Genomic DNA, 26,941 nt, shown 5'->3' on the forward strand with positions numbered 1-26,941 from the left:
CAATACTTAAATTTTGATAGGAAATAACAAAACCTGCATATTTCTTAAACCTGCCTTCTGATATGTCTTGCTGCCTTCTCAGCGTGTGTGGCACTATTCCTTTGCCTTTAGACAAAGTACACATTTAGGCGTTAGAATTGCTTATGCACACAGCTTGACAAGCACTGTTGTTATTTAGTGCATATAAAACAATCAAATTGCGTTTGCGGTTAATAAATAAGTAGCCGCCACACTGGAAACTATGATGGCACTCAAAGTGCTCTAAATTATCAAATAGATTGGCGTGCAGCAATTAAGATACAATACCCTCATAAGCTATTATCAATTAATAAAACAATTCAGTAAACTGATTCTATCTACTGAGTAATTAGATACAATAGGTGGCTTATTAGTGACTCCTAGCTTATTAGTAACCACCAATGAATGCTGCTGGTCTGAGCTTTTTTGCTGACATTTTTAGCCCCAATTATTGTTGCAGGGAATTGTTTAACATTTTAAAGTTTAATTTTAAGTTAAAGATTAAAAAAAATAAAAAAATATTAGAAAATTAAAATTCTTTTATTGAAAACTATAGCAGGCTTATCTACACTCAATGATTACAGTATAGCGAGTAAAGACTAATGCCTACATTCCGATATTAGTATAGCGGAAATCTACAAGGGACGCAAAATTAATCATTTTTCAATTTTGTTTTTGAATAACTTTTTTACTAAATAAACAAAATGATTTTAAGTCATAGAAATCTTCGTTTTGCTGCATTGCTTATCTGTTTGTATACTGCTGCTGATAGAGTGATTAATTTTGCGCCACCTTACACGAACAAGTCCATACAGGCATTATTCTGCACTTAATATTTTACAGAGCGTATTGAACAGAGAGTAGTAGTTGAGCCGCTGAATTTATTTTTTTCTATTACAGAGAGTATGTAGAACTTAAGCATAAACATATTAACAACAACAACATATTAAACATTCTGAGCATCTGTAAAAGAGCATTAGGGGGCAGCAGCAACTGCATTTTGAATGCACTCAATATTAGCCACCCTAACTGCTAGGCATGCACATAACCACGCATAGTGAAAGCAGCTATGATTTTTTGTTCTGGTCTGAGTTGCATTGCAAAACGCATTAGTTCGCTATTGCTTTTTGTCAGACATTCGTGTATGTGTAATTTGCCTTCTGATTTGAGTCCAGCATCGCAGAATAATAGTGGCCGCTTTTTGGTTTTGCAATAATTAGCCAATGATTTGAACAATCTTGAGCGATTGGCAGAAGATGCTAATTTAATTATAACAGCAGACGCAGTGGAGTTGCTCTGCTTATGCAGTCGAAAGGCGGGGGGAATTTTTGGCGCTGGCATATTGAGAGTATGACACAGGCTACCGAAAATATTAGCAATATTCTCACCATCCATGTGCGGCAAGCCGTTGATGATGAGATCGGTGGAGACGGCTTGATTTTGGCACTCATCCAGCTGAGTCTCAAGTAGCGCGATTTCACCCTGTAGTTGACCATTCAGTTGAATTTGTGCCTCAGCTTTCCCCACACGTTATTCCATTATTTTTATGGCAGATTTGCCATCTCAACCGCTATTTCGCCAAACCGTTGCATTACTCGCTCTTCAGAAGTTTTCACTCGTTCGGTGATACTCCTTTTCTGCAACTCGAGTTGTTCCTCTATCCGCTCAAGCCAGATAGGAGGTGGCGAGCTCCCTATTTTCTCCGCCTTAGTTGGAATGCTCGCGCTGCTTTACGGAGTGGATACCGTTTGGCGTGTAATTTTTCCTCTTGCCGTCATATTTGCTTGTTATAATTCGCAAATCTTTCTACTATAGTTTGTTTTAACGCATACAGAATTATTTTCACGGCCACAGAATTTGAATACTCAATAAGTGTTCGAAGATACACGTATTCGCTAAAAACAAGTAAATAGGAAATAACTGCAGCGCCCAAAAAAACACGTCTACCCAGCTCGCATGTATAAAAAAAGTGATATCTAAATTCTCGAAATTTTTCTGAATTACTTTAAACTAAATCTTTCCTTATTGATTCTGACTTTGTAGAAGCTAAAAATGAAAACAACGTGCATTGCTTTTGCTGTTTTTGCTCTACTTTTACAATTTTACTTTTTTATGCTATAACACAGTGCAACAAAATTAAAAAATTTGAGTCCCTGGAGTCTCATAGAATTATTTTGATTTTTTGTCAAATAAGAATCAGTAATTTTTTTAATTGTAGGCCACAGTTTTGTTTTTATAGGAAATTGTGGGATATTATAGTAGAAACCACGTCTGAAATTCTCCAAAACTAGTTTAAAAATTTTTAATTAAATTTTGAATTCTTGCTTATGCCTTTACTTTCAATATATACTGTAGAAATCTGCTAAATAGTTTTTGTTATATAAGCAAAACTGTAAAAATGTGGTTATTTCTATAAATAAATTAATATTAATATATATTTTTTACGATTTTTTTCACTTTGTTGCATAGTGTTATTTATCAATATTTTTTTAATTAAATACACCAATTTTTCTGATTGTAATTTATAATAAAACTATAAAAAAACCGAAAAAATTCGGAAAACTGCTCTGGCGCAAAATTAATCATCCAATTTCGTTTTTGAATAACTTTTTTACTAAATAAAAAAAAATGATTTTGAATAATGGAAACTTTTATGTTGACCCATTGTTTGTCAGTTTTTATACCACAGCTGCCCATTTCACAAATGTCAAATATGATTGGCGTACGATGCCATTTGCAGAAATTATAAATGTTGTTGTTGTTGTAGCAGCATATTTACCATGTTTACATACGGGGAATGCTGCTAGAGTGACAGTCCTTGGCCGGATATAAATGCGGGTCGTTTCGGTAACGTAGAACCGACTGTCGTGGAAACGAAATTATAAATCTTTCAATAGGGTGTTTCATTTTGGGCTACATTGTCTATACTCAAAGGTTTTGCGCTCAGCGAAAATTTTATTCGTAAATTGTTGAAGGTATTGGATATTTAGCAATTCATTTAATCACTAAAATTACTTTTCCCTTTCTGCAAAACTTTCGTTAAAATATTTTAATCTGCTTATTTTCAGGTAACCATCGGCCGTCGCATCGGTCTTTACAGATTTTGTGGCGATATTGGACGTGGAAATTTTTCCAAAGTCAAATTAGCTGTTCACCAATTAACGCGCGGTAAGTGTTTACCTTAATATTGTGAAGAATAATACCGTGCAAGTGATAGCAATAAATAAAAAATAAAGAATTGGCGCGTATGGTTTTTTATGAGCAATGATTTTTTATGAGCAGCTTTTTCATGGCAGAAATACACTCGGAGGTTTGCTATTGTCTGCCGCGGGAAGAATCTTGTCCTCCCCACCTACTTTCTATTGTGGCATGACATTATTCCAGCTATCAAAAAGAAAATGCTTTACAGCTGAAGAAGCCTTAGAAATATCCCAGCTAGACACGAGCCAAGTAACCTACTTTTATGGCATAGAGAAAATTCGTGGCAGAATAAATACTCGTAAACTCCTAACTTTCCCGTATAGCTACAATTTATGAGGTATGGAATTTATTGGTTCCTATATCAGTTTTGAATATCACACCCGGCCCAATGCTTCCCTCTTGGGCCGATTTTAATGGTGTATATTTTCAGAAACACAACAAGTGTACGCTTTGTGCCGAAACAGGCAAAAAATGGTAAAACATTTTGAACAATAAATAGAGTCATCTCTACAGGCATCTCATCAATGCAATCTCTCAGAGAAATAATTAAAGTTCCATTCCATATTTCAATCCACACTGTAATCTTCAACAGAGTGCATGCTATAGTACTCTACCTATATCTCCATAGGAAATAACTGTACTTACTCACTTCAATGCCTTTTACTCTTAACAACAGAACACAACTCTCTGCTGGAATACAATTCAAACTATTGCTTCATACCAGGAATGATATCATACAAGATTGCCCCTTCTCCTGTGTCATAAAGTTCATACTGCAACTAAACAAGCAAAAAGTAGTGGAAGAATGAGCAAAAGTGAGTAGAAAGCAAAACGAATATAGAATAAATCGTAAACACATACATCTGCACGTGTACACAAGTGCACAAAAAGACTTGTTTTTTTTTTGCCTGTATTGACGGCACTCAATTGTCAAATTCACCAAAAATGAAGTAGCGGTTTCCTGAGGCGCCACCTTCTGTATTCTCTGCATCGTGACTTCACGCAGCTGGCGCTGTTATATACATGAAAACCTATTTGTACACACATTTATACACAGCAATCCACAGAATCGTATTTGTATTGAAGTTTCCATTAACTTCAATGGCATTCATGTGAAAGAAAAAGCCACTGCAATCAATTGTTGTTCGAGAGTCTGTAAAAAATATCCTCTTTACTAACTTTTGACTTTGTTCACAATACTTTTCGCTCTCTTATTTTCGATCACTTTCATTACCATTTCCTTTTCACAGACAAAGTGGCCATCAAAGTAGTTGACCGTGGTGGTTTGGATGCGAAGGCGCTGCGTATGCTCTCCAGTGAAATAGCGACACTCGAATGTGTGCATCATCCCAATATATTAAGGTAAGGGGCGGGTAAAAGAGGGGAAATTCAGGGAATATAAATGGCCTATGAAGAGTGGAACACAAGTGAATGTATTTACAAACATCCACACACGCACGCATGCAAACATGCATATATTCTGTGTAATAAGTTCCGGCATCAATGAACAAAGAGTGAAAGTCATCCTTTCGAATGAATGAACAGTGAGTAATTTTAATGCTTGAAGCAGATTTGAAGTTATGTAGCAGGGAAAGCTTTTCCGGACGGATTATTCGATGTAATTAATTAATAATAACTGAAAATATTCATTTCGCCTACTCAATACTGGTACTTATTTTGCATAATGTGTGTGTGTTGGAGTATTTCGATACATCCATGTGTTTAAAGCAAAAAAGGAGTACAGGGTGACCTAAATACACATGTGTTTTGGAGAAATAAGAAAAATGGCGAAAACGAAATCAAATAAATTAAACAAAAATGCATAAATTAAAATTAAAAAATAAAAACAAAAATGTGCAAAAAATTAATAAAAGTAAAAAAACGTCAAATAAACATAAAATAAAAATAAAAATAAAATAAAGAAATAAACCAGAGAAATAAACCAAAATCAAATAAAATAAGACGCAAAACCACAAAAAATCCTAAAATAATAATAATATATAATAAAGTAAAATAAATTGGAATTAGCATATATACATATATTTTCTTTATTTGATATAATTAAATGAAAACAAAACTAAATAAGATAAAATTAAATAACACAAAATAAAATAAAATGAAAGTAAAAATACATAAAGTAAAAGCCGGAATAATGTAAAATAAAATTCAAATAAAATAAGATACCTACAGTATATTCAACAAAGAAATTATATACATATATTAAATTAAATTAAGGTAAATTAAATAAATGAAATAAATAAAATTAAAGAAAATACAAATAGCAAAGCAAATTTAAACAAAAAAAAAATTAAATAAAGTAAATCCAAATAAAATAACACAAAAACATAAAATAAAAATAATAAAGCAAAATAAAATTACACAAAAAAAAAATGAAAAACTAAAATAAAATTACAAAAAAAAAAAAAAAACATTTAAAGTAAAGTATAATGAAACTTAACAAATAAATAAAGCACTACTACTTAACGTAATAGCATAAAACAAAATAAAACAATTAAGACATTTTCATTTAAATTACATTAAAAAAAATAAACTCAGAGAAAATCAAAGATTACCAAAATTAAATCAAATACAAGACAAAAACTAAAATAAAATTAAATAAAATAATTTACCTAAAATATATTCAAAGAAAAAAAAATTAAATTAAATTCACTAAATAATATTAAATGAATTAAATAAAATAAATTGAAATAAACTAAAATAAAAATGTCAACAAAATAAAATGAAATAATCCAAATTAAAAAATTAACAAAATGAAATTAAATAAAAAATTTAATTAAATGAGGGAAACAAGTGAGATTAAAAAACAGAAAATAGTAATAAAAAGTAAAGTAAAAATCATTAAGCAAAAAAACATAAAAATAAATAATATAAAAGACGATTTTGTATAAAATAAAAAAGTTAAAAACCTAAGATAAAATAAAATAAAACTAAAAAAAATTAAAAAACTAATCTACAACTAAATAAGATACGGAAAGTAAATAATTACAATATAAAACAAAACAAAATAACTCAAAAAAATTTTGTAATTTGTAAAATAAAATAAAAACTAAACTAATATAATATAAAAAAATAAATAAACAATTAAACAAAATAATATATTGATAAAATAAAATACTGAAAGAAATACACATAAAAAAGTGCGTGTAGCATAGGACACAAAACAGAAGTGAAACTTTCAAGGCAGATAAAGAAAGAGGGAGAGACCCGAGGGATAGTGAGAGATAGAGAGAGAAAGACTATATATCTATTGTAAATAAATTCACAACATTTGCAGAGAATACAAATAGACAAAATTTACAAAAAACGGAGAAGGGTCGACCGGTGTAGGTAAACGCCGGACACAAACCGTGGCAATAACGGGCACTACTCCAAGCGTTTGTCACCCGCACAAACGCAGCGATTCTAGCACCGCAGCAACGGCACAAATTACCGTAAGGCAATACCAATAAATTCGACGCCGGAATGAATATCACTTTATAGTACGCAAAAGCACTTTCCAGGAAACGGAAATAAGCGCCGAAAAGTAGACACCCAAAAAAAACGCCAAAAAAATTGGGACCAAATAACGCCCCAAACCGTAGGTACTAAGGAAATATAACGCCAAAAAGTAGGCACCAAAAATATATTTCCTGCAAGTTTGCGCCAACAAACAAGCGCCAAAAAGTAGGTAGTGTTATTTCTCACTAGAAATTAGCAACCGCAAATAAAAACTCAGGAAAAATAGCCTAAAGTGTGTCTAAGATATATATAAGGTATAGCTCTCTCTCTTCCTTTCCTCTACGTTATATATTTTTTCTATCTCGCGGTACGAAAATGCCCAAAACGTTGCATGGCCTTGAAATTTTACTCTCTATTCTCGCTCGTCCATCGACGCCTAAGAAGTTTCACTTCAAAAATTTTTTAAATTGAATTAAATAATTAAATAAAGTAAATTACTAAATATAATAATTTCCACCATACAAAATATGGGATATAACTGAAATAGGGAATATTCCCTACAGCTAAGAGCTTTCGGTGCTAAAATAAACTACGGTTTAAAAAGAGACTTTTATATGGATCACCCATTACAAATGCTTTTCATTGCATATGTGCAACGCAAAATATGCATGTGTGTGTGATTGTTTGTATACTCACATTTGTATACCATTTTCAATCCATTGCAAGCCACAGCATCAAGTACTTAAGCTAAAAAACAAAAACAAAAGAAAAAAATGGAAAATACCAAAGTAACAGCAAAGTGGCACCAAGCATAAAAGCTTGACTCTGACTTTGCCACTTTGCTGTTTCCGCCGTTTTTTGCCAATTTGATACCATATCACTTTGCTCTCAACCACTGCTGTTACATTCTTGTTGTTCATTTTTTTTTTTTTAACTTTTATTTTTACTTTACTTGTTTTCCTTTTTATGCGTCGGAGCAGACTCTTCGAAGTGGTGGAGACACTGGGACGTGTTTATCTGGTCACCGAATGGATACGCGGCGGCGAACTTTACAATCACATCACCCAGGGTGGTCCGCTGCGGGAGATACACGCCGCACCCTTGTACAAGCAGCTGTTGCTGGCCGTAAAACACATGGTAAGCAGTTGGCAATTACATTGCACTTTATGCGCAGGCTGGTTGAGCACAGACAACAGCCGCCCAGCCGGCGGCGACGACGAAAAAGGACACTCTCCGAATGCATGGCAAAGTGGCAGTGTTGTCGACTGCCGTTGTCCATTAAATTGCGATTTGTGTGTTCTGACACTGCACTTATTGTCCTGCCTACTGGCGCTTCTTTACTCACTTACACACACATGCATACCTATGAAGTACATGTTTTACTTTGTTTCCTTTTTTTCACTCCCTCTCTGTAACAGCATAACTTGGGCTTTGTACATCGCGATATTAAGGCTGAAAATGTGCTACTGCTGTCAGAGGATCGCTTGAAGCTGGCTGATTTCGGTTTTAGCACACAACTTATTAATGGTAAGTGGCAATGGTTCAACTACATGCATTTGTGTGTGCGTATGGAGACGCTTGTGTGCAAAGTTGTATAAAATATGGCGGAATGTTTAGGAGCAAATGAAGCCTTGCTAAGGGTTAAAATTTTTGAAATATTTTATAAAGTTTCGCGGTTGCGAATATTTCATTTAAAATGCAAAAATATTCAGTGGGAGGTATTAAAAAATATTGTAAATTAATTATTTTGTGCATGCACCCAAGGGCATTTTGGCAATCATTAAACGGTAGTACTTTAAGGAATTCAATAATCCAAAACCTCTTTACTTCTTTAGGTAGACCAATTTTAGGGTACACATCAATGGTGTGCAGCCTTAAGTATCAAATGGTGGACTAGCATCTGTGTGAAAGCAATTCCTGTTATTCGCTCTGTTGTCTATACAAAAACGGTTTGAGGCTTCTAAACTCGCTCATTTCGTACGCCGTTTATGCTTGACCCACTTGCTAAGTGGGTTGGTTAAGAGTCCCCCTCTACTTGTTTACTTTGCAATTAGTCGCATCAGTAAGGGGGTGATGAGTCATTTGATGTTACATTTCATTGCAAATTTCATAATAGTAGAAAGTAGTAGACGTGCTTTGTATTGCAAAGTTTTGACTATTAATTTTTCCATTTTCCATAAAAATATAGATTGTTTTGCAGAAAATTTAAACAAAAATTCATCACATTTTTAACAAACTTGCAAACTCTTTAAGCAGAATTTAAAAAAACAAAAAAAAATTTTATAGCCCATTAAAATTTGGTATAAGACAATGCAAATTTGAAGTAACTCAAAAATCGCGTTGATTTAAAAAAAGTTTTTTTTTGTTGGTGTGAATTTTCTGCATATAAAAAATATCTCGAGCATGCGTTATATGGACGAAAATGCATAACACATTTACTTAGGTGGTCCAGAGCTCGAAAATTTAGGATTTTTTTTTTTTACAATAAAAAAATGAAAAACATTATTAAAATTTTTTAGGCTTTTTATTTAACTTCTTTTTTTTAATTTTAATAATTTTAAAAATTACGCTGCAGTTGACTCTCTCCAAAAATTGTACCTGGACGGTGTGGTCCATTTTGGCTCTTCTATTTATCTGAAACACAAAAACCAAAAAAACATTATTAATCAGTATGACTATGTCTCGTACTATAATAAAAAAAAATTGACAAAGAATTGATTTAAAAAAAAAAAAACGAAATAATTGAAATAATATTATGATTCTAGTACGGGCGATAGCCATTGATGTTTTGAACAACAAATTAAAATTTCAGACGATTCGGTGAAATAGTTTTTTTTGACAACATCAGGCCGAAAAAAGTCGTTTCGAAATAAATGAGTTTAAAGTTTGAGGTACAGGAGCGCGCGAACCGCTCCCTACCCAGTTGATGGGCTGTAGAAGCTATAATATTGATAATTTTCGCATGAAAATTTTGCAGTATATTCTTAAAATACTATACTTTCGAAATATTGAAAAAGCGAAAAATCGATTTTTTGAAATTTCTAGACCAGGCCAGGTCTCCATAACTGCAAAACTGGATAATCAGAATTTTTCTGAAGATTCTAGCAAAAAACTTTCAGATTTGAGATCAAAATTTTTAGAATTTCATTTTTTAATTTTTAATTACAAAGTTTGAATCTTTCATTTAGATGGTTTTTGCTGTGTTATGAAATAAATTAAAAAAAAATTAAAAAGAAAAAAATTGGTTACAATATATAAATAGCCAAAACCTTAAGCTGATATTATTGCGAACGGAAGTGTATATACGAGGGGTGCGTTTTATATGTCGGGATTTGGCAACCCTGATGCTGCAATCTGGCAACTGACAGCTGTATCGCAAAGTTTGATATTTTTTGGCTTTTACGTACTCAGAACGTTTTCAAATACCAGCGCTATTTGTGTTGTTTACAGTAACTTAAAAGGTTCATCTCGGTCCAAAAATGGAATTAAATCGTGAACATTTTCGTGCGATTATTTTTTACAACTTTCGACGTGGATTAACTCAGCAACATTGCATGGATGAACTTAATTCATTTTTTGGCGATGAAGCTCCATCAAGGACCAGTGTTTATTGATGGTTTGGTGAATTCAATCGTGGTCGTAGTTCACTCTAAGACGAATTTCGTGAAGGTCGTCCAAAATCAGTTGTTGTTCCGAAAACCATTGATGCTGGGCGCGAACTGATATTGCAAGATCGTCATGTGACCTATCGTGAGATTGAGACAATCTTAGGCGTTAGTGAGACCATCATACATTCAATATTGCATAAACATTTGACTGTCAAAGAAATTTGTTCGCGTTGGATCCCACACAATTTGTCAATCACTCAAAAAAAGGCTCGTGTCGATTGGTCGAAGGAAATGCCCAAAAAATACGATCTCGGGGCTTCGAAACACGTCTATGATATCGTGACAGGTGATGAATCATGGATTTACGCGTATGACCCCGAAAGTAAACACCAGTCGACTGTATGGGTGTTTCAAGATGAGCCAAATCCAACAAAAGTTGTTCGCGCACGAAGCACTTCCAAGCAAATGGTCGCCTGTTTTTTCGGAAAAACTGGACATGTCCCAACCGTACCACTAGAACAACGCAGAATAGTAAATTCTGAGTGGTACACAACCATTTGTTTGCCATTTGTCTTCCAAGAAATTAGGAAAACCAATCGCCAAAGCCGGATCACTCTTCACCAGGACAATGCGAGCTCTCACACACCGGCTCAAACAACTGCATTTTTGAGCACCCAAAACATCAAATTAATGGGTCATCCGCCGAATAGTCCTGACTTGGCACCGAATGACTTCTTTTTATTCCCGTACGTAAAAAACAAACTGAGAGGTCAACGTTTTTCGATGCCTGAAGAAGCGGTTGCGGCATTCAGAATGCATGTTTTAGAGGTACCTCATTCAGAGTGGCAAAAGTGCTTCGACAATTAGTTCAAATGCATGTAAAAGTGTATAGATCTTCATGGAGAATATTTTGAAAAACAATAAAGTGATTTTCGATTATTAAATTTTGTTTTTGTTCTCTAATCCCGACATATAAAAGGCACCCCTCGTAGTACTGAAAAACCTTTCAGCAGTAACCGTGCTATTAACCCGGATACCAATTTTGTTGGAAATTTTAGAAATTTGATAAAAATTTAAAGGTGTACTCGTTTCAATTGGTCTAAAAAAATGCGAAAAATTCAATAGGGTATTCGTCGGCGGCCGCCGTAGCCGAATGGGTTGGTGCGTGGCTACCATTCGGAATTCGCAACTTCTAGGTTCGAATCTCCGTGCATGAAACAGTAAAATGATGGTGAAATGCGGTGAAAAAGCTTTTTCTAGTTGCGGTCGCCTCTCGGCAGACAGTGGTAAACCTCGGAGTGTGTTTTTGCCAGAAAAAGCTCCTCATAAAAAAATATGTCTGCCATTCGAAGTCGAGTGTAAGCGCCAATTACATATATATAAAGAGCTGAGCAGACCATAATGATCGTAGTATAGACGTATCCTACTGCACTATATCCTAGTAAGAGTTCTGTTATTAATTATTGCTTGCTTCTTTGCAGAGTACACAAATTTTATACCAGAATTGTTAAGTTTTACTTTATTGTAGTCGTCAAGTTAAAACGTATTTTATTTATAATAACGATGCACTGTGATTTGTGATCATAAACGTACAATTTAAACAAAAGTGGGCCAGGAATCATCAATATGGTAATACATCTCTCTTAGCATCGACGAAAAATTTCAGCACTAGGCTTAAAAAAAATTGCAAAACCGTGCGGTGATATGCCCACTTTTAGGTAAATGCGAGTATCTCGATGACGACTTTATTGAATTCGTCAAAATTTGGATGAAAGCCATGCCCACCTTTTATACTTATATATTAAAGCTAAATTTATTTATTTAAATATGCGTTTGTTCGAATCCAAAAATTAACAGCTAGCTCACATTAAATTTTACTAAAATGTGCGCGGGTATATGAAGTTGAGTCCAAACCAAATTTATCAAAGTTAGACTTAATTGTATTTAATAAAAGTTACTTAATATTGGAAACGCTCATTTTTTTATTTATCTCTGTTTTTAGGTGCCAATCAGAAGCTGGACACATTCTGTGGTTCCCCGCCTTATGCAGCGCCCGAACTCTTTTCGGATGATCATTACATCGGCGCGCCAGTAGATATTTGGGCGCTCGGCATATTGCTTTACTTTATGGTTGTCGGCAATATGCCATTTCGAGCGCCCACAATACCTGGATTGAAGGCGGCTATTTTGAAAGGTGACTACCTGCTGCCTGGACAATTGAGTTTGCCCTGCATAAGACTTATACGTAAGTAGTTGGGAAATTAAATACTATATTTACTAATATCTACAAGTGTATATACAGTCTATGTCAGAAAAATGGAACCGCGATTATTCATGAAGTATAAAAGATATATATTTAAAAAATTTTGACATGAAAGTATGTACAAAAGTCGCAATTACTCAATAGGCCGTGTACTCTCCATCGTTGTCGAATATAGCCTGGCATCTCCTTTATGCTTTGAACCAGCTTTTCTGCTTAGCTCGTCGACAAGGAGGACCAGATTTTGCGAACTTGACACACGAGTTGCTTTAAATCATGGACTCGCCTTCCGGCAAGATGTGTTTTTACAATTCCCAACACATTTTCAATGAGGTTGGCATATGTGGACTGGGAAGGCCAGTCCGCTACTGTGACGCCTTTTTCTTCTCTTGTTATTTCTCAATGTGTTTTTGTGAGAGCAGTGGTTTTGATGATGTGGGGCGGTAGGATATGTTCGCCTCCTTCAGTCGACGTTCAATGGTGTTGATACTCACATCTATTCCCTTTTTAACAAGAACTGATCGAGCTTCGCGTAGTCGCAAAGAAGGGTCCCGCTTAAAAAGTTGGTCGATCACTTTATCTTGCTTTTTTGGCGTCACTCGCTTCAAGCAGCGCTCGAAAAAGTTATCAACATTTTTGTACACCTTATACCACTGAATCCACATCGCAACAAACTTTTTTGATTTTTTAATTACTTTTGCAGCCGCGGCGTAAGATAATTTCGTGTGCATAAAAATATCGGCTCAAAACGCTTCGCGTACTTCTCACTCATTTTCGTTTTTTGCGTTTACGGGAAAGTTTCGAACGACACTAATCTGAGTTAGCACTGGCGTCAAAAAACCAGTTATTTTCTTGTGGCACAGACTGTAAATATCTGCGATTTGAAGATATATTAGCAATTATATAAATCGCGTGAGAGCCAAAAAAAATTAATACAGACTAGCTTTATTTATATGACTATTTTTTAGCTTTTTACTTTTCAAACCCGTCGCTCGCGCATTTTATTTAATTATATTTTTTCATTTTAGTTTTGATTTATTATATCTATTTTTTCACACTATATTTCTACTTCTCAGTACGTGGGGTATAGATTCAAGATATATATTTTTTAATTTTTCTACCATTTTTTATTCTTTCAGAACGCATTCTCATCCACATACCCGCACGTCGCCCGACCATCGATGACATGCTCAACAGTCAATTCGTTTGCTATCCGAAGCTCAGCGCCGAACTCATGCAATACGAGATCAATTTGCGTACGAAGCCCGTCAAACGTTCCGGTTTCTGGGTGCGCTCCAAATCACGACGCATGCGCAAATCGTATTCACTGCGCGAACGTTACATGGAGGTGACCAACAAGCCGCCCATCAACATGAATACCCGCAAAAGTGATGGGGTATTCGTAGATAATTTTTTACATCCAATCGAAATCAATCGTGATCTGCCCAACGAGCTCACCAAAGAGCCATCGAAGCCCAACACGCCGAAGCGTTCGTTCTTCTGTGGAACGCTGAAAAAGAAAGTCAGCCCCATGGAGTTGGAGAAGGAGCGGCAACTGGCCAATGGCCATGGTTGCGAGAATCGCCAATGGAATTTGGATGTGGCTATCGATTGTCCGCTTTTCAAAAACTACGATGTGGAGACGGGAGATTTTGTTATGCTGCCAACAGATACCGATGATTTGACATTGGTGAAACCGCTCGAGTACGAAGCACGTCAATTGCTCGACGAACTGGGCATCAACTCGGAAATGCTACGTGAAGCGCTACAAAATGGGCCACGTAGTGATATAATTGGCGCATATCGGATTATTGTGAATCGCTTGCAAAAACAGTCATGGCTGGCGCGAAAACATGTCGAGCTGGCGCTACAAGAGATGCCAAAGATAGAGAAGAAAATGGAACGCTCCTGTTGTATACTCTAAGGCGTACAACGTGGAAGCGTCCCGGCAATTCTCGCCCTTTCACTATACAAACACGCAATTCTTGCTACTCTTAACTAAACAACTTCCATGAACTCTCTGTCTCTCTCTCCATGTCTGACTTTCTGTATCTAACTCTCTACATAGTTACTACAACATATATACACACACACATACATGCATGTAACTCTGCCTATCTAAGTAGTTGTATTTATTAATGAATTGTGACAAGTGACAAATGACAAGTGACTACGTGTATTTTTGTAGGTGTAGTTACATTACAATTCTATAAAGTATCGTAGATGTGTAAGTAGTGGTTTTGATCTCTGATATTGAAGAAGCAGAAGACTACTCAAGAATTGCATTAAGCAAGAAAATGCACGAAAATGCAAGAAAGTGAAGATGTGTAATACCTTAGTCGAATTTCATAGTTGTAGTTGTAATGTAATAAATAATGAAATGATAGTCAAATTGATAAATATTTGTTAGCTGAATAAACTGTTCGCCCCATATAAACTCCAAAAGGCGAATGTTCACCCAGAGTTATGTACTCGAAAAACTAAAACAAAATAAGAAAAAACACACACACACAAATATATTTATTACAATTAGACACAAGCGAATGTGTTTAAATTTTGTTATATTTTGTAATTTTCTAATTTCTAATATTTTAGTATTAATTGACTACAAAAAAAGAAACAAAAAAAGCTGTACTATTTTAGTTATGAACTGTGACAAGTGTATCTTATAAAAAGTAAAATCCAAAAAAACAAAAAAATCGTTTAACATTGTTGGTCCATTTATACTCACAAATTCGCGCCGACGAGAAGAAATATATTAAATAACAATTTGAAAAAAAAAAAACGAAAAAGGCAGCATGAATTTTGCATATTTGAATTGTCTCCCATGGAGTCATTTACATATAAACAAACAGATAACATATGTACATGAAAGCCCTTTGTGTATTATTTGAATAAGTTTCGATTTGGTTTACTACGATGACGAATGCAATTAAATAAGTCCAATAAATAAATAGTGAAAATATTATGAATATTAGTTACGAAAACGAGTTTTATTTTCTTCGGGCAGGAAATCGTTGTGGAATATGCGGATCTGCGAGGAGCTTACTTATTTAGTAAAAATATTCTTTTGAGCCTTTTTGAAACCTAAATGTGAAACTTACTTACTTACATGACACAACAAATGCATGTCGCTTTTGGCCGAATCAAAAAATTGCGCCAGCAAGCAGCGAACCGCGAGTGCCACCAAGTTATGCCTCACTTGAACTTCCCAACGTAGATTAAGTACTCCTCGTCGTTTCGCCAGTGGGTTCCATCTCGTTTCGTCGTCCGCCAGTGGGTTCCATCTCGAAGGACTGTTGTGCCGGAGTACTTTCGTTCATTTTCAAGACATGGCCAAGCCAGCGCAGCCGCTATATTTTAATACGCGTCAGCATGTCCACATCTCGGTACAGATCATACAACTCACTATTCCATCGGCTACGGAACTCTTTCTCGCATACGCGAAGAAGACCAAAGATTTATCGCAGAGTTTTTCCCTCGAAACGCGTCCAGTGCTCTCGCATCAGTTGTCGTTATCGTCCAAGCTTCTGCGCCGTAGAACAAAAACGAGGTTGATTAGGGTTTTGTACAGTGTTGTTTTTGTTTTTCGAGAGAGGAATCTACTTCTCAATTGCTAATGAACTCAAAGTAATACCTGTTGACCAGAGTTGTCCGTCGTTTAAGCTCTAGGCTGACATCGTTCTGGCAGTTAACACTGCTTCCTAGAAAAAAAATTGCTCCACCACTTCAAATTAGCGGTTGCCAACAGTGACGGGTTGTCCAAGGCGCGAGAGCTCTTTGTATGTTGACAGCAAGTACTTCGATTTACTCTCGTTCAGGGCAAGACCCACTTTTTCTGCTTATTCCTCCAGACTGAAGTATGCTGAACCTACGGTGCGCTGGTTCAGGCTGACATTCTCAATATCGTCAGCAGACGCCAATAGCATAGCACTTTTGCAGTAGATAGTGCCAGAGAGGAGGATGGTTCCATGTGCAGAAATTCACGCAAGTGAGGAAAGTCATTGATTGCCAGTCACTTGGGAGTGGTCAGGACAATTCTTCTGCATACGGTTCAAGCAGCTCACAACTTCCGGGCTTTGCCTAAGTATCCTGTGAGTAGCTTCTGAGCATCCACTCAGAGAGAGCTGATGTGAGAAGGTGAAGCAACCTTGGATAACTGGTTGGGTGTAGGGTTTGAGACCCACCACAGACAAAAATTCCAAAATGAAATATCGAAAACTTAAATGAGAAGGCCGAATTAAAAAAAAACAAAGCACCAAAAGCAGCACGCGCAATGGAAATAAGAGTGTATTTCCCATACTATCCGAGAAGTAAATGCAAAAGTAAAATTTGACAAATCCACCATCAGATATTTCTCAATTACTTATGAGACGACCACAAGCGCTTGCTTACATACTTCAATAGTGTAATAAAAAAAATGTTTTGCAGAAAAGATATGCAGAAACAACCACAATTTCTTCATTTACTGTTCATTTATGCTGATAACCATTAACAGCATCTCATTAGATGCAAATATGGCTGTGTGCGAGCTGTAATAATAGCCGCAGTGTTAATTTTTATGAGATAGCATCAGGTTCTGTCTCATAATTGCTGCACCAATGCTAACGTGACGCATTCGATCAGCAAAATGTTGACAATCTGATAGTCATCACCAGCTAATCAAACGCAGTCAAGACACATTAAACAGTTAGCAGCAGTAGAGCAAAACTGCTTCTATGCCCTTGAATATCATAATCTAAAAAACAATTTACATTCAGAGCAACTTAGCTTAAAATTTGCCTGTTGAAAGGTCAAATAAAAAAAAAATTTAAATTGCAACCCTATCACTTCTACCGGTTTAATGTGCTCTGAGCACAGTAGAAAAGCTTGTGCTGCGTAGTAGAATTGGAAGAAGAAAGGTAAGTTTTTATTTATTTATGCTTTCAAGTTGAATGCTACTTAATTATTATTTTAGCGCAAAGCTAAGTTCAATTGAAACGAAGTTATTGATCCACATTTCCATAATTTCAATTAACACGTTCGGCGCGAAATAACTTAGGTTAGGGTCAGCATGATGTCATCAAAAAGCAGGGCCGCAATATTGCTGTAATTACTGAGTACGGCGTATACACCCTGTGTCTTAAGTTCTATTAAGGGATCCAGAGTAAATTTACAGCCGTTTTTCTTAACATTTTCGTTCTTTGGATTGTGACACTCTTGCGGTAAAGAAGCGATATGTGTTAAGAGAAAAGAACCAGCTTAAGGGGTTAGGGGTAGTCAGAGTTTTCAAAAAATTGGATTTTTTTTGCATTTTCTTGCATAAAAATATTGTGTAAAAATTTGAAGTGAATCCGACATCGAGTTATTCAACAATTAACAAAGAGCCCTCGGGCGCTCCGGAGCTCAATAGCAAAACCTTAAATTCGTTTTTCTCAGAACTATGTTTTTTGAACTCTTAATCACTGTAATTTAAAAACCGCTTGGTAGATTTCAATAAAATGTATACTGCTTTTGAAAAACATAACAAACTCGTGCCTGGACGATAGATTTTTTTCAAAAATTTCGATTTTTTTTAACAATTAACAATGGCTTCAGCTCTCTTTCACACGAACACGCGGACTATCTCGCAAACTGTTAGCGACGAGTTCACTATGTATTTTTATTTGTTCAGAGGTTAGTGAGTAACTTTAAATTTAAAACCTACTTCCACCACCGGGCACACTGTACTTCCTTAACGCACTCAATTACCTTTAAAGAGCGAATTGCCGAACAATTTGCACTGCTCATTCGTAATTCATTTTGGCAACTTTCATTCTTGTTCTTTGCTTCTTATTATTATTACTTGTTATGAGTATCGGCGATGATAAAAAAGTAAGTTAAATTTAGGGATTTTACTTTATTTTATAACGAAGATTGTATTAATTTATTCCTTACTTTGTTTTCCTACATTAAGAACAAGTGCCAGCAAATGGGAACAGGCCGCCGAAAAGGCGCTTATAGCGAAAGGCTTGAGAAGAAAAATAAGTCTCGTAGTTTCAATAGCTGCAATTGCTGCTCAAGGAGGTGGAACAGTTCCTTAGAAGACTATTTGGCGCCTTCTTCATTTTTAAGGTATTCAGCAACCTTTTCGATGCAATACTTTTTTTTAACAATTTTTTTGCTTCCTAATTAGATTACATTCGTTAAAGTCAAATATCTCCGTAAGTTTTTTCCGATTATCTTGAAATTTGGCAAAGTATTAAAGAGTTATTATGCTTTAGAAGAAAGTAAAAACCAAAATTCAGTGTTTTGAAAATACGCCAAAAAAAATCGTTCAAAGTTACCTTTGTTAGAAATTTACCTAACTAGATGACTTCGGTTAGAGTCATATATCTTAGTAAGTCTCCCTATGATTTCCTTAAAATTTCGACATAACATGAAAGAAATGTTTTACTTAGAAAATGTAAAAACAAAAATCGATTTTTTGATCAATAAAACTCATTCAAAGATTCCTTTGCTTCAAGCTTCCCTTTGCTTAAATTCAAATATCTCCGTAGGTGTAAAGGGCGCAACGAATTCAGAAAAGAAAACCCAGCAATTTATTTATTAATGGGTCTCAAATAAAACATTATTTTCTCATATTCGACACATACAGCACATAAGAAAACGAATGCACATTTTTGTTCTACAATTCCTTTACAAAATTTGTTGTTGTAGAATACAATATATTTTTATAAAAAAGTGATTAATATTAAAAACCAAAACAAAAATAGTACAAATTAATAAAATGTTGTGGTACTATAGTTTTTTTGTCCGCTGTATCTACTAAGTTAAGGGCTTACAAACGTCCGGCAGCGCCAAAAATGCGATAAAAGAAAAACTGTTTTTAGACGGGATAACAATAGAAATAAATAAAAAAAATGTGAACATTGTTTATTAGTACTTAAACTTTATAAAAAAATGCATTTTAACTTTTCTTTAGAAAAATTATATTAGTACATAAAAAATCACGTGAACCGAAGTGTAATAAAAAAAAGTTGTTCCACGGTCTGCATCACTTCTCCTTGAAATGTTGACGGATCTGTAAAAAGTAAAAAAAATGCTTGTAAAATAAAGTTGTGGTTATATTTATGATTTCGAAAAATTTCGCAATTTACGGCATTTTAAAAAAAGTATACGTTTTACGTCCAAAATGTCACTCTTTAATTATGTTTATACAATTTCTTAATTAAAATATCAAAAATCAAATCACTTTGGAATATTAAAAAAAAAAACCCATCAAAAAATATTAAAAACTGTATGTATAATCGGTTATTAAATAGTATTAATCGAACAGTCTTTCGCATATTTTTATACAAATGTGAGTTATGGCAACACAAAATCTGGAAAGTGCTCCATCAAAAGGAATGACAGCAGCAGCACTTAAGATTGCATTGTTGCATTTGTAAAGAAGTGTACTTGTGTGTGTGTGCACACAGACACTTATGCAATGCACGTGTTTACATAAGTGGAGAGCAATGAATTCAAAGCTTACCCACACCAGCTGCTGTGCCAGTGAGCACAGAAACATTTGCTAATAGTAGCAATCAAAAGATAAGCCCATCAAAGAAAAAAAAACGAAAAATTGTCAGCAAGCCGAGACAAAACACTCACAAGTCTATGGCTGGGAGGCAGGCTGTCGCAGGCAATGAAATCAAATGAAAATGACTACACGTTTACGGAAATCTGCTAAACATCATTAATTTTGAATTTGACTTCCTGTGGCCTCGTTGGCTTCGCTGCACATCGGGTCAGGTCGGTCACCTGTGCACCCAAGCTAAGCTCAGCGCGTACGGGGCATGTGTGCGATTGAATAAAGGATGCCAGTCACAGAGTGGCACTTGCGTACACTTCGACAAACGAGTACAAATGTATGTGTGTATGTATTTGTAAGTGCTTATACGGATTGCCCAGTCTCTCCATTTTCCGCTCTTTGAGCTCGTAATTTCTGCTGTTACCTGTCAACACAAACGCACAAAATGGCTGTAGGCAAATGTCAGTCACAAGGAAAATGCGAACAAACTACATCGCTGTATAGGTACGAGTATTGAACATACAAATTTATGTGTGGACATACTTATGTTTTAGAAAAATAGTGAAAAACCGTGTAGGAAAATAAACTATTCCAAAATTAAGTGCGCTGGTAATGTGGTAAGGTAACGATTAATTTTACAATAACTTCAATGAGTTTGTTATGAAGTGCACTGGTGGCCAAGCACGCATCACTCCAGCGCTATTCCCCATACATGTAAGGGGAGTGTTTATGCTGCTACAACAACAACAACAACAATAATAATAATAATTTTTGCCAATGAACTGGCTTAGTGTTTGGAATTGCAGCTAAAAATAAGGAAATTTTGGAAAATTTCTCCAACATATTCAGTATGCGGGATCTCCCAGTGCAATGCCTCCGAAACTTAGTTTTAGTTTACATAATAATTTTATTCTTATGTAGGCTTTTAATAAAATTCATTATGAAATAAAATACATTAGGGATCATTAGGAGGTGTGAAAAATGTTAGAAAACCTAAATAAAATCAAATTATTGAATTCCATGGTATCTGAATGTTTACTTAATTTTCCATAGTCGAAAGTTTTGTAAGAACTATCCAAGTTTCTTTATCCACTATTTAAGTGCTTTCAAAGAACAAAAACAATTCGCTCAAAGAATTTTTCATATTTTCAACTTACCGAAAGCCTAGATACTTTGTGAGGATTACACTTCGACCTAAAGCCTAGCATCAACTGATCTGAAATGTATGCTCAAAAGTACACAAAAAATTCTGAACAATCAAAAACTGCACTTGCAACTTCCTGCTCTACTATTTTTCTTCTTTTCTAAGGCCAAACGCATTCATTCCCTGACTTGCTTTCTATACCCAATATGTAAAAGATTGAATTTCAATAAGCACGTAAGTTCCATTTGGGAGTGTTGGGATGCATCATTATCTTTTTAATTTTTTTAGGATTTCGACCTACCTATCTAGGATTTCAAAAACACAAAACTAAAAACACTTTGCTAACAAAAAATTAAAAAAAAAAATTGTTTAAAATATTAGTAAAAACTTTTTTATTTTGAAAACAATTTTAATTTTTTTGGGGAAGATTTATTATTTTTTTAACTAATTTTTTGTTCAAAACTTTAGTTAAATTTTTTTTTTTTTCATTTTTGAAAAACATCAGATTTATTCTTAAATTTTTTGTTCAAAATTATATGTAATTTTTAATTTTTGGTCATTTTGAAATGTTTTTTTTTTTTGAGAAGCTACTGTGTTTTCCAAACTTTTGTTACACATTTTTTTCTTTGTCTTTTCGAAAAAAATCAGATTTTTTGTTCAAAATCATTGGTAAATCTTTTATTTGTCATTTTGAAAAAAAAAAATTATTTTTTGGAGAAAAAATTTTTGAATCAAAATAATATAGTTTTCTGTTCAACCCTTTTGTTAAAAAATATGTTTCTCATTTTTGAAAAACATCAGATTTCTTCTTATATTTTTTGTTCAAAATTATTGGTAAATTTCTTTGTCATTTTGAAAAAGATGTCGTTTTTGTTTGAGAAAATATTTTTTTTGAAACACACTAGTTTTTTGTTCAAAACTTTTGTTAACAATTTTTTTTTCTCATTTTTGAAAAGTGATTTTAGGTTTTCCTATATTTTTTGTTCAAAATTATTAGTAATTTTTTTTTTTGTTATTTAAACAAAATGTTACTGTTTTTTTAGAAAATATGTTCTTTTTGAAACAAACTTTTTTTTCGTAAAAGTTTTGTTAAAAACTGTTTTTTGTCATTTTTGAAAAACATAGGATTTTTTCTTATATTTTTTGTTCAAATTTTTTTTGTCATTTTGAATACTTTTTGTCATTTTGAAAAAAAAAGGTATTTTTGCAAATTCATTTCAAAATGAAAATTATTTTTGTTATTTGTTATTTAAAAAAAAATGTTACTGTGTTTTTAGAAAATATGTTTTTTTTGAAACAAACTTTTTTTCGCAAAACTTTTGTTAAAAACTGTTTTTTGTCATTTTTGAAAAACATAAGATTTTTTTTCTTCTATTTTTTGTTCAAATTTTTTTTGTCATTTTGAATACTTTTTGTCATTTTGACAAAAAATTTATTTTTTTGAAAAAGATTTTTTTTTGAAAAATATTAACTTAGATATAAGATTTGTATACGATTTTTTCTTATATTTTTTGTTCAAAATTATTGGTAAATTTATTTTGCCATTTTGAAAAAAATTTCGTTTTTTAGAGAAAGTATTTTTTTTTTTAAACAAACCAGTTTCTTGTTCAAAACTTTTGTTAAACTTTTTTTTTGTAGTTTTTGAAAAACATCACATTTTTCTTATATTTTTTGTTCAAATTTTTTTTTGTTATATTGAACACTTTTTCTCATTTTGAAAAAAAAGCCTATTTTTTAGAGATTTTTTTTTTGAAAAATATTAACTTTTCTTTCTAAGCTTTTGTTAAAAATAATTTTTTGTCATTTTTGAAAATCATCAGATTTTTTCTTATATCTTTTGTTCAAAATTATTGGTAATTTTTTTGTCAGTTTGAAAAAATATTATTAATTATTTTTGCGAAAATATATATATGTATATATTTTGAAACGAAATACTTATTTGTTCAAAACTTTTGTTAACATTTTTTTTTTTTTTGACATTTTTGAAAGCTATGGGAGCACAAGCTATGGGAGCACAACAAAATTTTATATGAAATCAAAGGCACACATATCAGAGTTGTTGATCGCAGCTTTTAGCTTTATACTATTCCCATAAACAAAAACAATAAATATAAATAAAAGTCTGCAACTAACTTGTTTGGTCCTACAGGGTTATTGCGGCATTTGAGGATAAACATAGAATTTTGCCATTTTCATTGCTTTCCTTAGTTCGGGATTACCTGCACAAACTTGAGCCAGAGTCGCGTTGGTCATCATCGTCGAAAATTCATGTGTGTTTTGTTGTTATGTGTGGTTTGTGTCCATGGCTATGTGGAACAGAACATAAAACAAACATCGGTGTATCTATGTGTACGTATGTGTACTCACTCTCCATTGGTATGCAGACTTAAATTACAGTAACCGTAAATACCACAGTGGATTGATGACCGAATTTATTCGCATCGCCATCTGCAAAATGTTAACATAGCAATGTTTATAAATAGCACAACTTTTCATCAAAGATTTTCCTGACTTCGCTTACAACTTGATTTCAATTCTTACTTTCTGGCTTTTTCTATGCGCTCATGTAAGCCTACTTACTTTCTCTCCTTAATGCTTAGCTTAATCTGAATACATAAATACTGCTGAAGTTCAATTGTGCCAAACTGCCATGTTAAGTTAGTTCCTCTTGCTCTCCTTAATTTAAGGTCAAGTATTCGTAAATGTCCAAGGATGATAGATTTATTAGGTTTGGCCAATAACAATGGTGGAAAACAAAGTTGTGAGAGGAAGATTCACAATCAGGGGTGATTCGCCAGCCGAATTCTGCACGATCATTTCACATCTACTCATACACTCGTCCAATCAGTCGTGCTTCAGATGACAAAGTAATGTTATTGGTTGATTTTTTCGTATATCACTAACACAATCATAGTTTTCTTCGTAAACAAACCGCTTCGTGGCCACAGTTACGTCAGCCCCTCAGCTGATTCTGTCAAATTCGCTGAAAGCCCCCTCAATTCTCTTCACCATAGTAATTACCAAATTTTTTTCTCTATGGTGTAGCCAGTACGATAAGTAAATTTATAAAGTTGTAATGCCCTCGAAATAAAAAACATGTCTACATTTGAGCAAACCTTCAAAGTATTCCAGCTATTTTGTTGAATTTAACCCAACTTAAGTACGATTTTCTTACCTCGAGCCAAGTGCCATTTTGCGAATCCAAATTTATGCAAAAATATTTTTTTCAGGATATCTGATAAGGAGCGATTATTATTATATTATCGTAACTTTTTCTGTAAATATCTTTATTTGTAGGATTGAGAACGATAAGAAGTAAACTGATCAAATTTATGATTTAGAAATGTTGAAAATTATTGTAATATATATAAAAATTTTCGGTCACTTTTTTAAAATAAATATAAATTTATAAAAAAATTATTTTTTGAAATTTTGGTAAATATTTTCGACAAAAAAATTTATTGTTCAAAATTATTGGTAAAAAATTTTGGTCATTTTGAAACAAAAATTAATTTATTGTTCAAAACTTTTTTTTCATCATTTTTGACAATTTTTGAGAACTTCTTTAAATTAATTTTTTGTTCAAAACTTTTGGTACACACTTTTTTGTCATTTTTGAAACACATCAGATTTTTTTCCTATATATTTTTTCTTATAATTTTTTTTTTAATTTTTTTTATTTTTTTTTCTAACATTTAAATTTTTTTTTTGAAAAACATCATTTTTTTTTTTATAATATAGTTTGGACTATACTCAGTAAGCCTTGCTAGTTTCATAATGGGGGTGCGGTCATTTTTTTTCAAACAGGAGCAGCCAAATAGGCGCGCTTAGATCGATTTGCTAACGGGCGTAATATACGAGCATAGATTCAAATGTATGCTACCGCTTCGCTAGAGCGCTAGGTAGGGTAGGCAGGTGAGATGGCAAGAGTATCCCAAGTACACTACAAGTAGCACTTGCGTGCCGTTTTGATACCATAATGTGCGAAAAAAATTGAGGGAAGAGAAAACCCTCTACAGCCATCCAGTGCTGTTGATGTAATGGAGGGGAGAAAAGGGATCTAGGTTGGAGAATTTCTTCAAGCCATCCCCAAAGGGCCAGCTAAGGAATCTCATGCGCCTAGCCGCCAGAGCCAGACATTTGCAGAGAAAGTGTTCAACAGTCTATTTCTCTGCAGGATCCCCACAGCTTCTGCAATAGGGGTTGTACGGCATTCCAAGCTTCTCCGCATGAATACCGGTCACTCAGTGGCCAGTGAACACGGCATTGAGTTTGGAAATTGAATGTCGGGGGTTTTCCGTCACCTGAAGCGTTCTGTTTATATCGTATTGAGGCCATAGTGTTTTCGAAATAGTACACGATGAGACAGACCTTCATCTGTCTTGCGCTTTTTTTAGAAAGAATTGTGTATTTGGGGAACCCCTTTAAAAACGGTCAAGGGGACACCGATGCCTGAGAAGGGGAAAACTGAAACCGGTTCTGTCGACCACTTCCTGGCAAGCTCATCGGCCATTTCATTTCCGTCTATATTCTGTGCCCAGGAATCCAGATAAGGGAAATGTTACCTGTATGTTCGAGATGTTTGAGTTCCTCCTTACAGGAGTTTAAGCGCCAATCAAGAAGAGAATAAACTTAGAAGTTAATCTTCTTCTTAATTGGCGCTATAACGGCTCATGCGATTTTGGCCGAGTTTAACAAAGCGCGCCAGTCGTTTCTTTCTCGTGTTAACCGGCGCCAAGTTAATAGAGTCCCCTTAATTAACTTAGTATTAAATATCCAAAACAAATTTTTAACAAAGAAATTCTTGTTAAGGGTATATTTTATCCAAAAACAAAACAAAAAAAATGTATAAAGTTCTTAAAGCGAAAAATTTTCGTCCTTTTTCCCCTTTTTCCTTTTCTTTAAATTTAAATTTGAACTTACGAAATTTTTTTAATTTTTAAAAAGAGCGTAATTTTTTTTTAAATTTTTAATAACATTTTTATCTAATGTGTGCTAAAACAAATTTTTAATTTTTTAAAATAAATGAAAGTTTTTAATTGTTAATGAAAAAAAATTTAATTATATTTATATTTTACTTCGAAAACTCCATAACAAAATTTTCAGCATTGCATAAATCTTGAAATTATTAATTTATTTCAAAGCTTAAAAACAAAAAAACAGCAACAATTTTTAACAAAAAAATCTTATTAAAACGTATATTTTATCCTAAAAAAATGTTGCTATGGAGATCGAAAATATTTTACTTCAAAGACTCCAAACCAAAATTTTCAGCTTTGCTTCAATCCCAAAATTATTAATTTTTTTCGAAATTTTTAAACCTGCAAATAAAGACATTTTCACAAACACACTACGACAAAATGCACGGATCACTTGACGTGAAATCGCCTTATACTTATATAAGTATTTCGATTTCAGAGAAGTCTGCTTATGTAACTGACCATGGGATCAAAAAAGTGCATCTGTCTTAAATTTTACTTAAATGTGAAATACTATAAATAAAATTTAAGGGACGATTCTGGTTTAGAGACGTGAAAATTCAAGGTGTTGAAAATGAAGAAAAACAATCGGTATCAAAAATCGTTTTTATTCATTAGATCAATTCTTTATTTACAAAAAAAAGAGGTTGTCTGTAAAGTCGGTTTACTGACGATAGTTTAACGAGACAACGTCATAAGAAAATACTGATGTAAGGGTTGCAATTTTCAAAACAAAAT

General features: G+C 33.7%; 1 protein-coding gene across 1 annotated transcript in view; it reads left to right on the forward strand.

Annotated features, from left to right (window-relative positions):
• LOC128864945 (MAP/microtubule affinity-regulating kinase 4) overlaps window positions 1-15,331 on the forward strand; it is a 35,388-nt gene extending 20,057 nt beyond the window's left edge. The window contains exons 2-7 of the mRNA XM_054104731.1: window positions 3,087-3,186; window positions 4,470-4,581; window positions 7,659-7,815; window positions 8,097-8,205; window positions 12,289-12,531; window positions 13,686-15,331. Coding sequence (XP_053960706.1) covers window positions 4,526-4,581; window positions 7,659-7,815; window positions 8,097-8,205; window positions 12,289-12,531; window positions 13,686-14,470 — 1,350 coding nt within the window. The 5' untranslated portion in view covers window positions 3,087-3,186; window positions 4,470-4,525 and the 3' untranslated portion in view covers window positions 14,471-15,331. The remainder of the gene's footprint in view (window positions 1-3,086; window positions 3,187-4,469; window positions 4,582-7,658; window positions 7,816-8,096; window positions 8,206-12,288; window positions 12,532-13,685) is intronic.
• Window positions 15,332-26,941: the final 11,610 nt, after the last annotated feature.

Source organism: Anastrepha ludens, chromosome 5 (assembly GCF_028408465.1).
Source record: "Anastrepha ludens isolate Willacy chromosome 5, idAnaLude1.1, whole genome shotgun sequence".
NCBI classification, from domain to species: domain Eukaryota; kingdom Metazoa; phylum Arthropoda; class Insecta; order Diptera; family Tephritidae; genus Anastrepha; species Anastrepha ludens.